The sequence below is a fragment of the Nymphaea colorata genome, chromosome 10, assembly GCF_008831285.2.
Source record: "Nymphaea colorata isolate Beijing-Zhang1983 chromosome 10, ASM883128v2, whole genome shotgun sequence".
NCBI classification, from domain to species: Eukaryota; Viridiplantae; Streptophyta; class Magnoliopsida; order Nymphaeales; family Nymphaeaceae; genus Nymphaea; species Nymphaea colorata.
In genome coordinates this window covers 5,362,345-5,378,642 of record NC_045147.1, presented here as the reverse complement: position 1 = coordinate 5,378,642, position 16,298 = coordinate 5,362,345, and the positions used below count along the sequence as shown (strand labels likewise).

Sequence of the window (16,298 nt, the reverse complement as noted above, 5' to 3'; positions counted from 1 at the left end):
CCGCCCAGCCCGATCCACCCAGCTATCAATTTAAAAACGGGCCAGGCCTCGGATTGGGAAGACGAGGACCAGTACCCAGCCCGGCCCAGTACCTGGCCCGTTAATAAACGGTCCGGGTAGTGGGCCGGTCAGATCCAGGCCGTTTTCAAATTGGGCCGGGCCCGGCCTGGGCCCGGTGCCGAGGCTTAGCTAAAGCACTAACCTAAGTTAAAAAAATATTACAATAAGGAAGACAAAAATAGTTTTTGACTGACGTGTATGCTGGAGGATGTTCTGCTCATGTCTGAGATGAAGAAATAATTATTCATGGATGCTGGTGTAATTGGTCCTTGTCGTTGGCAGGAGACTTCAAAGCAGATTCTGTGAAGTTTGAAAATGTCTTCTGGTCATCATCAAATACTTCTGCTGCTGTCGTACCTTCATCAGGTGGAGGCCATGAATGAGGAGACTTTTGCATGATGCTTGGTTTAGGTGTAAAAGTTTGATAATGTTGGGCCTTTAGCCTTGGCAATTTAGCCTTGGCAATCAATCTAGCGTGCATCCCAAACTGAATCAAATGCAAGACTTTAATGCTATGTTTGGATGAAGGGAAAGAGAGGGAAAGGAATGGATGGAAGGGAAAGAAAAGGAAAGGGAAGGGAAGGGAATGGGGAGGGAAAGGAGAAGAAAGGAAAGGAAATGATCATCCATTCCTTTCCCTTCTAATCTCTCCATTTTCGAAGGGATTGGAATTACATTAAAAACTCATTTCCTTCCCCTCCCTTTCCTTTCCTTTCCCTTGCATCCAAACACAATTATTAGTTCTCTCTTCCTATCCCTCCATATTAATAAGTCATCCAAACACAGGGAAGGTCTTTCTTTCCATTCATTTCCCTCCCTCTCCCTCCATTCAAACAGGCTGTAAGTGTGTACTGCGGTTCACATCTTTCTTTCTCTCAAACAGTTTGGTGATTTCTTTCCGAACTTCCTCTTAAGGAACTTGAAGTCATGTTAGCTTTATGGAGATGCTCTCTTTACTTTTCTGCTGGTTTCATTAGCATTGACTATCTTTCTTAATTTGTTTATCTGCCTACAGATTGCAAAAAGCAGCATTCGAAGTTGCTAAAGACATGATAACTGAATGTAGTAGCAACCCTATTGCTGCAGCTGTAGAAAAGGAAGCTGGGTGGTTACTTCTTGCCTCATCTATAGCCTCTATGCCGAAGGAGGTTGTGAGATTTATCAAGTTTGTGAATCCTACCTCTGTGACATATCCATCACAACATTTTTACTGGTTTACCTTCTTTGTATATGTAGGTACTTAATGCCCAGGTGTTCGATATACTTGCTTTGTGGGCGATGGCATTTCAAGGAAATACTGATCTTCAAATCAAGCCACTGGATGACTTAAAATCTGAAGTTTGGTAAGCTGAACTATTGCTCGAACTGCATGATGTTCTATTTTGCACTGATAAGGCACTAAGATTCCAAAAAGCTACATAATTTTGGTGATAACAAAAACATGGTGAATTTTCTCTTATGGTTAAAAGTACCCTGGTTTCTAATCCTAACTTTTCTTGCTTAACAAAATGACATGCATCTCTTCCTTTACCATTAATTGAATGGTAAATTATCCTCATTCATCATCCCATTTTTGCTGTACTGAAGCATGTATAGTAATTTTGCAAAAGGAACCGACTGAAATTCTGAGCAGTTATAATGGGTGCAGCTACAACTCACATTCTAATCTAGTTTTGGGAAACTGTAAAAAAGTATGCCTTTTCTTTATTTTTATAAATTGGTCGAAGGGGCTGATTTGAGGATTATCGGAAGGATTGAATGTTGGACCCTCTGGTGAGGGAGAGCCCTAATTGGGGATTAGGTCTACGTGGATGAGTTTAGGGGTTTTAGCAGGGCGACTTACTCTTGTAACCTGCTGTGTTAGCGAGAGGCTAACACAATCAAAGTGATATGAACATGTCTTTTCAACCTAGTTGCCCATATTCATGCCAAACACATTTGAGGTTGATGACCAAGGTTTGTGATTTTGTCAGAACTGAAGGACAGGTTGTCCATCTATTTAATACGGGCTTAACCAATGACAGATTTTGGATATTGAAGGGCAAGTTATTAATGGTGTAAGACCATGAATAATGTGTAAGATTTTGATGTATGATACCAAACCACTGGATGGAGTCTTTAGTAGATGCAGGAGGAGAAGAAGAAGAGAAGAGGACTGCTCGTGCAATATATATATATATATATATATATATATATAGAGAGAGAGAGAGAGAGAGAGAGAGAGAGAGAGCAGCAGCAGCCTTGGTGCCTGTCCCTTATCATTAATGTAACCTAATTTGTGTTACAAGTAAATACACAAAACAACAATAATTTGCAAGCATGCCACCGCCCATTATGTGTGGGCGTGTGGAGAAGATGGTTCGGGTCTGGGTTGACCCGATCCAAGTCTTACAATCTTAACATAACGTAAGGGAGGGTAAAGAAGATTTTATGTTAATTTGGATTTGGGTCTGATCCAATTATGCACTTATTTTGTTCTTAAAAGGTCCACATTTATACAAAGGCATTCTGGTTACTTCATTACTTGCTTATGTAGTTTCTAGTCTTGTAAAATATCTGCGTATATCTAATATTTTCTCGATGAGAACTACATTATTTTTACTTTTTGTTTAATCTCTTAGTGTGAACTGTGAATTAATGCTGGTATTGAGTGAGTCTTTCATTTCATCATGTTGTCCAGACTGGTTTGAAAATGTTTCACTTCTGAATTATCCCTTCTTTTGTGTTGCCATATAGTAACCAGCTTCTGAATTGGACATATGTCATTGACTTTCTGGTTAGCTTAGCACCCAAGATTTTCACCTTGACTTTTCTCAATTTGGTTCCTTTCTTTTTGTAGTGTTTGGACCGCTGCAGTTGAGGCACTAACTGCATTTACCAAGAAATTTATTTCTTCGAATATGACAGCAGTCAATAAAGGAATATTGCTTCAGCCTGTTTTGGTATACCTTAGTGCGTAAGTTGCTTTGCTAATGAAATCTAGCCTTTGATTCTGCAAGTTGTGATAATTGTTCCAGCTTCTTCATAGTAGTTAACTATCCTTTGCTGTGCGCAGGGCCTTATCCTGTATATCATGCATACCTGCTAGGCAGTCTCAGAATATAAAGCCTGTTGTTGATCTTTTTGTTATTAGAACGTTGATTGCTTATCAGTCCCTGCCTGATCCAATGCTGTACAAAAATGATCATATGCGGATGATTGAGATCTGTACCACACCATTCAGGTAACTACTGTGTTGCTTATATAAACAAATTAAAGCTACTCTATTATATTGTCCATACTGATAAAGCGTTGCTATACTGTATTTTACAATCATTTTAATAATTAATATGCCTTCTAATAATTTTAATGTTCATCATGCCATCTGTTTTGAAAGGGAACCTTCAGGATGTGAAGAAAGCTCGAGTTTACGGCTATTGCTAGACAAAAGAGATTCATGCTTAGGTCCATGGGTTCTTGGCAGGTGGTATTTTTTCATCTGTTATATTGGTTTAAGTATTTAAGAATGTTGCTTTTTCCAATGATGTCATCCATCTTTGTGCTTGTAAATCTTTATTTCACTGTCATCATTAAATTCAGGTTTTCCCTGTTCATTCTTTACGTGTAGAGATTGGTTTGAGGATGAGCTTCGTGCCTTTGAAGGTGGAACTGATGGTGCAAATCCTTACTTATGGGATAATGAACTCCCTAGCTTTCCGCAGGTGACAATTAACTGGGATATTATCACTGGCCGGTGAAGATATGTGCTTGCCTTCATATGTTGTATCTAGTTTATGGTCCGTTACGTTGCTAAAACCTAGACTTGCTTATCGGAATCACTGATTAACAAAAGAAGGTTCCACAACATTCCTGATATTGCTGTTTTACATGAATTCAGCGTTTTCTACAAGCATGATACAAAGTTCTGTTCATACTAGTGTAGTTTCATTGACTTGTGCTTTTTTTGCTAATGCTATCAAAGTTGTGATATTCTTTCTCATGATGTCTGCCTTTTGTGTGACTGTTGGTTATTTTCGCTTGTTGGTATTAGGTTGTTATTCCTGCATGTTTCCTTGTATCTGACTATTAGTTTTCATTTTGAATATGAAGCCGGAAACATTAAGCAAGATGTTAGTCAACCAGATGCTTTCATGCTTGGGAATCATGTTTGCAACACAGGTATCCTGTAATTTTTCATTAATCCATGTGTGATGGCCTCAATAATGAATTGTGGTTAATCATGATATGTTCCAGGGAACGAAGGGAAAGCTCATGCTTCTTAGCTTGATTCAGCAGTCCTTGAAATCTGGAAAGAAGCAGTCATGGCACACCTATAGTACAACAAATGCTTGTGTGGCTCTTCTTACTAGTTTGAAGGTCCCAGTTTGCTATTATGAGATTGCTATATTGCTAGGTGGACATCCCTCTCTAGATATTCAAAGAACTTATTTACCTACTTGTTTGTTATCATTGTAGTCATCACTTGCATTGCGTCCTCAACCACTGGAACCAGAGATACTAAGTTTGGCACAATCTATATTTCAGGTGACTGTGCACCTCTTTATCTTGAACTTTGATTGGTGTCTCATCTTGCATTCCCTGTTGTTTTCTCACAGCTGAGCTTTGAGTGTGTATTTTGTAGGGCATCCTTAGTGATGGAGATGTTGGTGCTGCACAGCGACGAGCTGCGTGTGAGGGTCTTGGGCTGCTATCTCGCCTAGGGAATGATTCTTTTACTGCGAGAATGGTATGCTTCTCATAAACATGAAGCTTATGCTAGTTTGTATCAGACTTGTTATTGTCTTCTGCTTCTTTACAGCCTGAAGCTTATAGTTTCTAGCAAACTATGGCATGTGAGTATGATGCAATAACTTTTTTACTTTTTGAAGCTTTGATGAAGAATTTACAAGCTCTGTTCCTATGTGAAGCCTGCTTCGAGTACAGATGCACTTTCTTCCTATATTGCAGTATTAACGTCAGAGTTGATGGTTCTAATCATTGAAAAAATTACCTTCTCATTTTGCAGACGCGTTCGCTTCTAAATGACCTTTCTGGGGCATCAGATTTGAGCTATGCCTATGCCGGTTCTCTTGCTCTAGCACTAGGTTGTATTCATCGCAGGTATTATTCTGATGCTGTCTTCAGTTTCAATTGATGAATGTATGATTGAACTATGTAAGGCAATATTGCTCTCCACACACGGACTATATGTCAGTCAACTTACAGCGATTTCAGTTTACATCCATATGAAATTCAATTTTTTTTCCAACTTATCATTGAGCTTTCCAGTTACTTTGATTTTTTAGAAGTTCAAGGGTCGCAATATTTGTTGCAGCCGGCAGACTTAGAGAGGGAAAAGTTAATTCATTCACTAACCCTAATCTCCATAATAAAGAGATTAGGGTAGAAAAGGGATTTACAAATTACATCAACTAAAAATAGGGAAATGTTTAAAGAGACCTCATAAACTATTAATATTACAAAGAACCACCTAGAAACATAAACTCTTCTAATTCAACACTCCCCCTCAAGCTAGAGCATACATATTAAACATGCTTAGCTTCTCACAACATCTAGAGAAATCACCAATAGAAAGAGCTTTGGTGAAGACATCTGCAACATGGTACATGAATAGTGGCAATGGTTCTTCCTTGAACGAGATCTCGAATGTAATAGCAGTCCACTTCAATATGTTTGATTCTCTCATGGAAAACTGAATTATTTGCAATGTATGTGGTTGCTCGATTGTCACAATACATCTTCATGGGAAGTGGAATCGACACACTTAGGCTAGATACCATGGAGTTAGCCCAAGTCATTTCAGCCAAGTCATTTCAGCAGCAGTTCGAGCTATAGCACTGTACTCAGATTCTGCACTAGATCTAGATACTACACCTTGCTTTTTGCTTCTCCAAGATATAAGGTTGCCTTCCACAAATACACAGAATCTTGTGGTAGATTTCTTGTTTTCGACTAAGCCAGCATAGTTAGCAGCACTATAGGCTTCCACTTCAGATGTTTATTTTGCTGCATCAGTGTGTAACACACACTAAATACATCCTTTCCTTTTCTCTCTTTGTGCACTGTTACACTTCTGTATATGTATGCTGGCAATTTTTTATCCATGTCCTTTTTTTAATGCTTTATCAGTGTCCATTAAAGTGAATTTGCTGAGACTGTTCTTCTTGCTTTCCTCTGACCCCCCTTTTTCACTTCCACTTGTGCATAAGCAGTTCTGTTCTCAGATATGTTTTATTTTTGCTGCGTCAATGTCCACTTGATTCCATGTTTTGGCAGTGTTGATGTATTTAGATGTATTTAATATTACAGACCAGTTAACTGACTCCAAAAGCTAGTTTCTTATTGTCTTGGTATCTTTATTTACGTGGATGTTGAAGTAAGATTGTTGTTGGAGGAAAGTTCTTTGCTTTTGTTTACATCTTCTGTCACACCCCAACCTTTTTGACCTTCAAATAATTTTTTTTTTTTTTTTTTAAACATAAAACGTTGAGGTGCGACGACACAACAATTCAGAGAGAAAGGAGCTATGCAATTCAAAACAACAGGACAAACTTTCATTTAATATAACAATTTCAGTTCATATAAAAATCACATCAATATATATGACAACATGCCCCAAACCACAACTTTGATGTCTAACAAAAACATGACATCAAAGAGACTTAAGCATGATGCACCGGCACTACAAAAGACCCAAAACCTCCCCAATAGGATGTCAGTAGAGCCATCTGAACAACCTGCTACCCTGGGTCTGCCAAAACTTGAAAAAGAGAAACAGTTGAAGGCTTAGCCTTCGCAGTATGGCAACAAGCCAGGTAAATCCCTAACCTTCTTAGGTAGGGCTCAAATATGAGAGATAGCGATTATGAAAACAAATTACTATCATATCGTGGTAGGGCACTCCGTCATATGACTTGTCAAGAAGACCCCTCACATAAATTACGACACATTCACAATTCACATGCAACTCATGCATAAACATATCATTCTCATTCATTTCATTCACATTAACTTTAGTGAATTGACAATTCCTGTGGGTGTAAACACAAACACGTGCACACCATGGGCGGCCTACAGTCGGGAGACAACCCCGTGGTGGCCCGAAACAATATGGATCCATTCCCGCTGCAGCGGAAGAGCACTCGTCCATAGATGTGTAAATTCTAAGGAGAGATACTCAGCCTTCTCTAGGACACCCAGTTTGAGAAGGCGGGAGCCCAACACTCCAAGCACATCACACAACAATACTCTGGGGCCTTGCATCGCCTACGCTCTGAACAGGCGAGACCGGTGGCGAAGGTGGGACAACTCCCAAGCACATTGCCACAACCCACTGGCCTCTCATCTCTTATTCTTTCTTTCTTATCATTATAATTGCACACTCACAAAATGACTGGCTAGCTCATGAGGTTGGTTCACTTCACGAGTGCACCCACACCTCCAATTGGCTCCACACGAGGGCTACACATATCATTAACATTCTTAGCTAGCTATCATAACAATACGAGTACAACTACCCTTCAATCTCATTCAATTGCATTATTGCTCACGACAATGCATATGCAACAATTCACAACATTCACATTTATCAAAATTCACATTTATCAACACATCTTTCAAAACTTAGCAAAATCCCGGAGAGTAGTCTCGATCTGTGATTGACTCGTAGCTGTCCTATACAGTTGTCATTCTATGATGCTCTTTAATGCATAATCGGGGTCGAGGAGATAACTCGACTCGATACCCCACCTCATCTGTCCTAAACAGTTATGAGGTATTAATTTTCAAAACAAACTTTTGATAGCTTTCCAACACAAAACTTATCACATAACAAATCATTCACATGCATACGTACATTCACTCACAACACAGTCGTTCAATCACATCGCAATCGTAGGATCCCATGATCCTGAAAACACATTCACAAGTTGGCTCCAGGCAGAGATTTTCTTGGAATGCCGTCATACCTGTCGTGCGTCCACAAAACACTTCAAAACGCCTCGATCTTCACGTCTTGTTGCTCAAGGTCTACTAGATGTGCCTGGTTTACCTGTAAACATAAGCAAGTGATAAGATTTATACTTGTTTTGCTTTACAATCTATACAAGGACAAAATATAATCATTGAGGCATGTCATCGCCTCAAGAAGGTATCGACGGGTAGTGTCGACTCACAAAGCCCTTCAATAGGCCACTTCTTAACTCCTTGAGGCTGTCACCAAATGATTTAAGCTCTGCGTTTTTGACCAATCACTAATACACTTTTCACTTGCTTCCATAGTTGAGGCGTCTACCCAATAGTTACACCCAACTTACATATTCTTCTCCAACTAACACTACAATATGCCCATCGACAATTGCATGTGTCACGTGTTCACTAAAATGGTTTTAAATATTCTTAACCCCATCAAATCTCTATCATGTTTTCAAATAGCTTCGAGAATCACTTATCATGCTAAGTTGGTCATTATAAACATGCATCATCGCCTCTCCAAAATAATCCTATATTTTCCCCAAAAAGCAAAGTCGCTAACATATACCCTAAGTCATCAATTCTTAATTATAGCATGCTCCATCAATAATTATACGTGCTCCAACAGAAAATATTCAACAATCTAGGCGTGATTAGGCCTTGCTCACCCCAATTTTAGAGTCTTAGCTGCTGCAGTCCTCTCGGCAGCCACCTCACGAGTTCGAGTGATCCTCAAGCGGTTAAAATCCTTCAATGCCGCCACCACCAACACATTCTAGTCACTGTTATGAGGGAAAAAATGTGTCCCCACATTGCAATCCAATCCACAACAATAGGGTAAGATTTGGCAAAAGAGAGGTCAAAATGAGAGTCTGCCGCTAGAAAAAGGCAGTCAGCCGTGAGGATAAGATTCGGCTGAGGGAGAGGGGGGGGGGAACTGTGAGAGTGCGAAATTGGGGGTAGGGGGAGGAAACTGACAGAGAAATGGGAGAAGGTTGCACAAGAATGAGGCCGCGTGGGAGAAAGAGTGGAGGAGATAGGAGGGTCGGGGAGAGAACTTGAGCATAGAGAGAGCACTGCCAAAGAGGGGAGAGTGCGGGCAGTGGGAGAGACAAATAGGAAACACGAGAGAGGGAGACGAGAGGGCAGCAGAGGAGAGGGACCGTGCGGGTGAGAGCTGGTGGGAAGGGGAAGGAGAGTGGTGAGGGAGAGGTACTGTAGTGAGAGAGATTCGACAGAGAGCAGTCGGGACAAAAGGGGGAAACAACAGAGGGCAGCGAAAGGGGGAAGAAGAAGAAGGAAGAGAGGAGAAGAAGAGGCAGAGAGAGGTCGAGAGGGCTTACCGGAGCAGCGCTGCCACCGCCCTTCCTCCGCTGGCCTGAGCGTCGCCGCTGTAGCCCTCGACCTAGGCCTGCGCATCGGGCCGGGCCAGCCCGGCCGGGTAAGGGCCGGCCCGTCGGGCTGCTCAGCCCGGCCCAGGCTTGGCCCGATAGCCCGGGTCTCGGCCTGGACCCGGCCCGCCCTCCCGACCCCCTTTCCCCCCACCCCCACGACCCCCTTTCCCCCTCCCGACTCCCTTTCCCCCCGCCCTCCTGTCGCCCTCCGATGGAGGAGGAGGTGGAGGGAGACGGACGAGGGAGGGGAGTGGCGACGAAGGAGGAGGGGGAGGGAGACGGAGGAGGAGGGGGAGTGGCGAGGGAGACAGAGGAGGAGGGAGAGGGAGAGGGGGAGGGGGAGTGGCGAGGGAGACAGAGGAGGAGGGAGAGGGAGAGGGAGAGGGGGAGAGGGAGAGGGGAAGCTGAGGGAGAGGGGGAGAGGGAGAGGGGAAGCTGAGGGAGAGGGGGAGAGGGAGCAGAGAGGGAGAGGGAGAGGGGGAGGGGAGCAGACTCAGAGAGGGAGAGGCAGAGGGGGAGCGGGAGCAGAGAGGGAGAGGGAGAGGGGGAGCGGAGAGGGAGTGAGGGAGACAGAGGGCGGGAGTCGGGCCGGGCTGGGCCGGCCTATCGGGCCCGGGTTCGGCCAGGGCCAGGTTTTCCCCGGTTCGGACCAAGGTCCGATCGGGCCGGGCAGGCACGGCCCGGCCCGACGTCCAGGCTTACCTCAACCGCCTACTTCTTCTCTGTGTGGAGTTCCGTTGCGACAGAGAGGCAACAAAGGGGGAGAGCGAGAGGAAGACGAGGGAGAACAGCCCTCGTCGGGCCCTCAGGTAGGTGAGTTGCGGGTCTGGGTCTGGACCCGCTCCAGCCCGACCTGCAATAACAAAAAGCGTTACATCATCTCTCTTTTCCAGAGATGTTTCTAGCAGTCTACTTCTTGAAGGAGTTTACCTTAACCTCTATTACTTCAAAGGCCCACATGTTTTTCTAGTGCTAAAAATGCACCTACATTCTTGTAGCTTCCTTCCTCCAATGGAAATTATGCTTGTCACGTCTACAAATTTCCTTAAGCCTCTTAGTCACATTTACTAAGGTTCCTGCTAGTGTCCCACTGCATGGCTGTCACATTATGTATTTTGCTTTGGTGGTGTTACGTTGAGAGGTAGAGAAGAAGAACGAGAGGAAGGAGGAGAGAAAGGTAGCAGTCCAGAAAAGTCGTTGGCTGCTCCTCTTTTCATTAGACTAAATAGGATTAGGGTTAAGATTAACCCTTTACATAAAGAGTTCACCAAAATATTAAAAATTCAGAAAGCTACCTAATACTAAGTACCAAAACACATAACACTTTAAATATCAAAGGCAACACGTTTTCTTAACACTCCTCCTCAAGCTGGAGCATAGATGTCGATCATGCTCAGCTTGCTACAACACTTCATGAAATTGGATATTGGAAGAGCTTTGGTAAATATGTCTGCAGGTTGGTCCTCGGAAGCAACATACTCAGTAGAGATAATCCCTGCTTGGACTAAGTCTCCAATGTAATGACAATTAACTTCAATATGTTTGGTCTGTTCGTGGAAGACCGGATTATTTGCTATGTAAGTAGCCGCTTTATTATCACATTGCATTTTTATAGGCAGCTCAACCTGAATTCCAAGACCTTCTAGCATGCCTTTCACCCATGTTATCTCAGTGGCTGTTTGGCCCATGGCTCGATATTCTCACTCTGCACTTGATCGAACAACAACAACAACTTGTTTTTTACTTCTCCAAGAGACTAAGTTACCACCAACAAAGATACAAAATCTCGTAGTGGACTTTCTATCATCAACTGAGCCTGCATAATCTGCATCAGAGTAAGCTTCTATCTGAATTGAGGTGCTTCTTCTAAATAATAGACCCTTTCCAGGGGAGCCTTTTAGAAATTTCAATAATAACAGAGCTGCATCCCAATGGGCTTTCTTCGGCTTGTCCATAAATTGGCTTAGTTTTCCCACAGCAAAGGATATATCAGGTCTAGTAATTGTTACATATAGTAGCTTTCCAATGAAAGACCGATATGATTTGTTATCAACAGGCTCAGATTTGTCATCATATAAATGAGTGCGAGAATTCATGGGTATAGAAGCTGGTTTAGTTCCAGTCATACCTGTTTCGTGAAGCAAATCAAGAACATATTTTCTTTGAGAAAGAACTAGACCTTCTTTGCTCCTTGTCGCTTCTATCCCCAAGAAGTAACGTAGGGAGCCAAGGTCTTTAGTGACAAAATGTTGTTGCAAATACTCCTTTGTGTCTTGTATTTCTTGTTCATTGTCACCAGTTAAAATAATATCATCCACATATACCACCATAACAACTATACCTCTAAAAGTCATTTTTATGAACAATGAATGGTCTAGAGGCGATCTCTGAAACTCAAACTTAGACACAACGTCACACAACTTTTGAAACCATGTGTTGAGAAAACGTGTTGCTTTTTGATATTTAAAGTGTTATGTGTTTTGGTATTTAGTATTAGGTAGCTTTCTGAATTTTTAATATTTTGGTGGACTCTTTATGTAAAGGGTTAGTCTTAACCCTAATCTTATTTAGTCTAATGAAAAGAGGAGCAGCCGGACGTTTTTCTGCTGCTACCTTTCTCTCCTCCTTCCTCTCGTTCTTCTCTACCTCTCAACGTAACATGGTATCAGAGCATGAGACCTAGGGCTGTGACGTCTAGGGTTTCCCGCAGCTTTTCTTTCTCTCCTTTTCTCTTCCTATCATTCTCGATCAAGTTGGGCGTCTAAGGTTGCTGCTGTCGGTGGGACTGCTTGATAAAGAAAAAGGGGCAGATCACGTTCTTCATGTAGAGACGTGATCGGTACCCTATGTTGCTGCTAAAGAAGATGTGTTGCTGTTGACGTTCAGATCTTAAGGTTGAAGTCCCTCATGTTGCTGAAGAAGATGTGTTGCTGTTGATGTTCAGATCTGAAGGTCAAAGTCGACTAGTTGCTGTTTTGGTTCAGATCTGAAGGTCGAAGTCAACTAGTTGCTGTTTTGGTTCAGATCTGAAGGTCGATGTTGCTGTTTTTTTGTTGGTTCAGATCTGCAGTAAAAAAAAAAAAAGGGTTGCTGTTTTTTGTTTGTTCGGAACAGTTCAGATCTGAATACAGAAGTGTATCAGATCTAGGTGGCGTCGTTGCAATGTGTTGGTGTTGATCAGATCTGATTCAGTGGATGTTATTATAAAAAAATATATATATATATATCAGATCAGACGTTGTTTCTGTTTCAGGTTTGATTTTCAGACATTGATTATCAAAAATATATATAAAGTCTGATCTGCCTGGCATGTGGAGGTTTGATTTTCAGACATTGATTATCAAAAATATATAACGTCTGATCTGCCTGGCGTGTGGTGCAGAGTTTTTTTTCAGTCACAAGTTGATTTTCAGTCTATAGTGGGCCTGATTTCGTGGTTTTATCATGGCTGCAAACAGATCTATACAATTTGATAGAACTGAATCTGGAAATCAACACTTAGAGGCAAGTGTTGAGTACAAAGCTTTCTCAAATCCTTTTTCGTTTGGATCTACTATCAAACTTGATGGAGCCAACTATGATGTATGGGCTAGAACCTTCATGTTGTCTGTCATTGGACATGGGAAGAAATATATATTAGAAGAAGATGAACCAGTTGAAAAAACTGGTAAATACGCACGGTGGGAGGAAGAAAACAGCATTATTAGTGCTTGGCTTATGAATAGCACTCAGCCCCACATAGCAGCAGGACTTTGTTATTATAATACAGCCAAAGATATGTGGAATTCTCTTCGGCAGACGTATTCTCAAGATAAAAATATCAGCAAAATTTTACAGGTTCAGCAAGAATTGCTACAAATGCAGCAAGGTGACATGGATTTGACAGAATATTTTACAAAGTTGAAGTTTGCTTATGAAAAGCTGAATTCCTTAAAACCACCCTGTAAGCATTGTCTCAAATCTCACATGGAGCAAATGATTGTGGTTAAATTTCTTGCTGGACTATCTTCTGATTATTCTGCATCCAGGGCTCAAATGCTTACAGGCTCTGATACCATGTTACGTTGAGAGGTAGAGAAGATGTGTTGCTGTTGATGTTCAGATCTGAAGGTCGAAGTCGACTAGTTGCTGTTTTGGTTCAGATCTGAAGGTCGAAGTCGACTAGTTGCTGTTTTGGTTCAGATCTGTAGGTCGACGTTGCTGTTTTTTTGTTGGTTCAGATCTGCTGTAAAAAAAAAAAGGGTTGCTGTTTTTTGTTTGTTCGAAACAGTTCAGATCTGAATACAGAAGTGTATCAGATCTAGGTGGCGTCGTTGCAACGTGTTGGTGTTGATCAGATCTGATTCAGTGGATGTTATTATAAAAAAAATATATATATATATCAGATCAGACGTTGTTTTTGGAAGATGATGGCATTCTATTTATTAGATAACATGCAGTCAAAATTGCATCTCCCCAAAATTTGGAAGGCATATGAGAATGAATCATGATGGTGCGGGCTACGTCCAACAAATGGCGATGTTTTCTTTCAACTACACCATTTTGTTGAGATGTGTGAGGGCATGTAAAATGTGGCACAATACCAAGGGATTTATAGAATTCAAGTAAATGAGAGGATTTGAACTCGAGAGCATTGTCAGTGCGAACAACCTTGACACAAGAATTAAATTGAGTTTTTATTTCCAATATGAAAGATTTCAAGATACAAGGAGCTTCAGTTCTGTCTTTCAGCAAAAACACCCAAGTGACACGAGAGAAATCATCAACAATGGAAAGATAATAACGAGACGACAACCGACTTGGAACCCGACTAGGCCCCCAAACATCAACATGGACTAAATCAAATAGACATTGACTAGACTGACTTTGACTCGATGGAAAGGAAGTACGACAATGCTTGCCCAGTTGACAAGCTTCACACTCGATAGACGCTTACTCTGATGCAGATTATGCAGGCTCAATTGATGACAGAAAGTCCACTACAGGATTCTGTATTTTTGTTGGTGGCAACTTAGTCTCTTGGAGAAGTAAAAAACAAGCTGTTGTTGCTCGATCAAGTGCAGAGTCAGAATATCGAGCCATGGCCCAAACAGCCACTGAGATAACATGGCTGAAAGACATGCTAGAAGGTCTTGGAATTCAGGTTGAGCTGCCTATAAAAATGCAATGTGATAATAAAGCAGCTACTTACATAGCAAATAATCCGGTCTTCCACGAGCGGACCAAACATATTGAAGTTGATTGTCATTACATTAGAGACTTAGTTCAAGCAGGGATTATCTCTACTGAGTATGTTGCTTCTGAAGACCAACCTGCAGATATATTTACCAAAGCTCTTCCAATATCCAATTTCACGAAGTGTTGTAGCAAGCAGAGCATGATAGACATCTATGCTCCAGCTTGATGGGGAGTGTTGAGAAAACGTGTTGCTTTTTGATATTTAAAGTGTTATGTGTTTTGGTATTTAGTATTAGGTAGCTTTCTGAATTTTTAATATTTTGGTGGACTCTTTATGTAAAGGGTTAGTCTTAACCCTAATCTTATTTAGTCTAATGAAAAGAGGAGCAGCCGGACGTTTTTCTGCTGCTACCTTTCTCTCCTCCTTCCCCTCGTTCTTCTCTACCTCTCAACGAGTCAACGTAACACCATGCTCTAGGACTCTGTTCCAAACCATATATAGCTTTCTTTAACAGACATACCTTGGTACACTCCCCCTGTTTCTCAAAGCCGGGTGGTTGTTGAATATAGACTACTTCAGTTAAATCTCCATAAAGAAAGACATTTTTAACATCGAGTTGGTACATGTTCCAACCATAATGAACTGCAACAGAGATAATGAGTCGTATAGTGCCCAAACGTGCCACAGGAGAGAAGGTTTCAAAGAAGTCAACGCCATATGTCTGTGTGTACCCTTTTGCTACCAAACGTGCCTTGTAGCGCTCAACTGTACCATCTGAGTTGTACTTGATAGTGAAAAGCCATTTCGAGTCAACAATATCTGCCCCATAAGGAGGTTCAACAAGATCCCAAGTGTGACGAGATATTAGAGAATCCATCTCCTCCTTCATAGTCTGGTACCACTTAGAGTCCAACATAGCTTGTTCATGTGAAATATGAATGGATGTAGCTGACAAGGCATCAATGAATTTGCACATATGATTTCCCACATGAGCTGTACTAACAAACTTAGAAAGAGGATGAATTGTACATTGTCTAATCCCTTTACGCAGAGCAATATGTAATTCATCAGGAACAGGAGCATTAAGGGAACACTTAGGCATGTTATGTAATTCAAAACTACTTACCTCCTCAGAGCAAGATGGTGCTGGGTCATTAGATGATAGATTTCTTCTTGAATATGTAAGAGGAGGATCTCTAAACCGTGGGATGGAGGGTGATGATGAACAAGGAAGGGACTCAAGAGGAATTGGAGGAATTGGAAGAGGAACAGAAGATGGCATCTCAGACTTTGGATTTGAAGGACTTGCAAGAAAGAATGGAGATGACTCGAGAAAGGTTACATCGGCACTGACAAACTCTCGATTAGATATATGATCAAGGCATCAATACCCCTTTTGATTTTTAGAGTATCCCACAAACACACATTTACTTGCTTGTGCAGCCAGTTTATCTCGATTGGGACCAAGTTTATGGACAAAGCATGTGCACCCCGGGGGTAACGAAAATAAAGCTCTATTTGGGTATAGAATTTGTATTGGAATTTTGTTGTCTATGGAAGATGATGGCATTCTATTTATTAGATAACATGCAGTCAAAATTGCATCTCCCCAAAATTTGGAAGGCATATGAGAATGAATCATGATGGTGCGGGCTACGTCCAACAAATGGCGATGTTTTCTTTCAACTACACCA

General features: G+C 41.6%; 1 protein-coding gene across 2 annotated transcripts in view; it reads left to right on the top strand.

The window, feature by feature from the left end:
• LOC116261929 (protein SWEETIE) overlaps nucleotides 1–16,298 on the top strand; it is a 132,427-nt gene that overhangs the window by 36,701 nt on the left and 79,428 nt on the right. For both annotated transcript variants that reach the window (XM_031640879.2, XM_031640880.2), the window contains exons 14-24: nucleotides 1,076–1,208; nucleotides 1,297–1,403; nucleotides 2,900–3,016; nucleotides 3,116–3,283; nucleotides 3,437–3,523; nucleotides 3,668–3,761; nucleotides 4,150–4,218; nucleotides 4,294–4,416; nucleotides 4,516–4,584; nucleotides 4,682–4,786; nucleotides 5,066–5,160. In XM_031640879.2, the coding sequence (XP_031496739.1) occupies nucleotides 1,076–1,208; nucleotides 1,297–1,403; nucleotides 2,900–3,016; nucleotides 3,116–3,283; nucleotides 3,437–3,523; nucleotides 3,668–3,761; nucleotides 4,150–4,218; nucleotides 4,294–4,416; nucleotides 4,516–4,584; nucleotides 4,682–4,786; nucleotides 5,066–5,160 (1,167 nt within the window). The remainder of the gene's footprint in view (nucleotides 1–1,075; nucleotides 1,209–1,296; nucleotides 1,404–2,899; nucleotides 3,017–3,115; nucleotides 3,284–3,436; nucleotides 3,524–3,667; nucleotides 3,762–4,149; nucleotides 4,219–4,293; nucleotides 4,417–4,515; nucleotides 4,585–4,681; nucleotides 4,787–5,065; nucleotides 5,161–16,298) is intronic.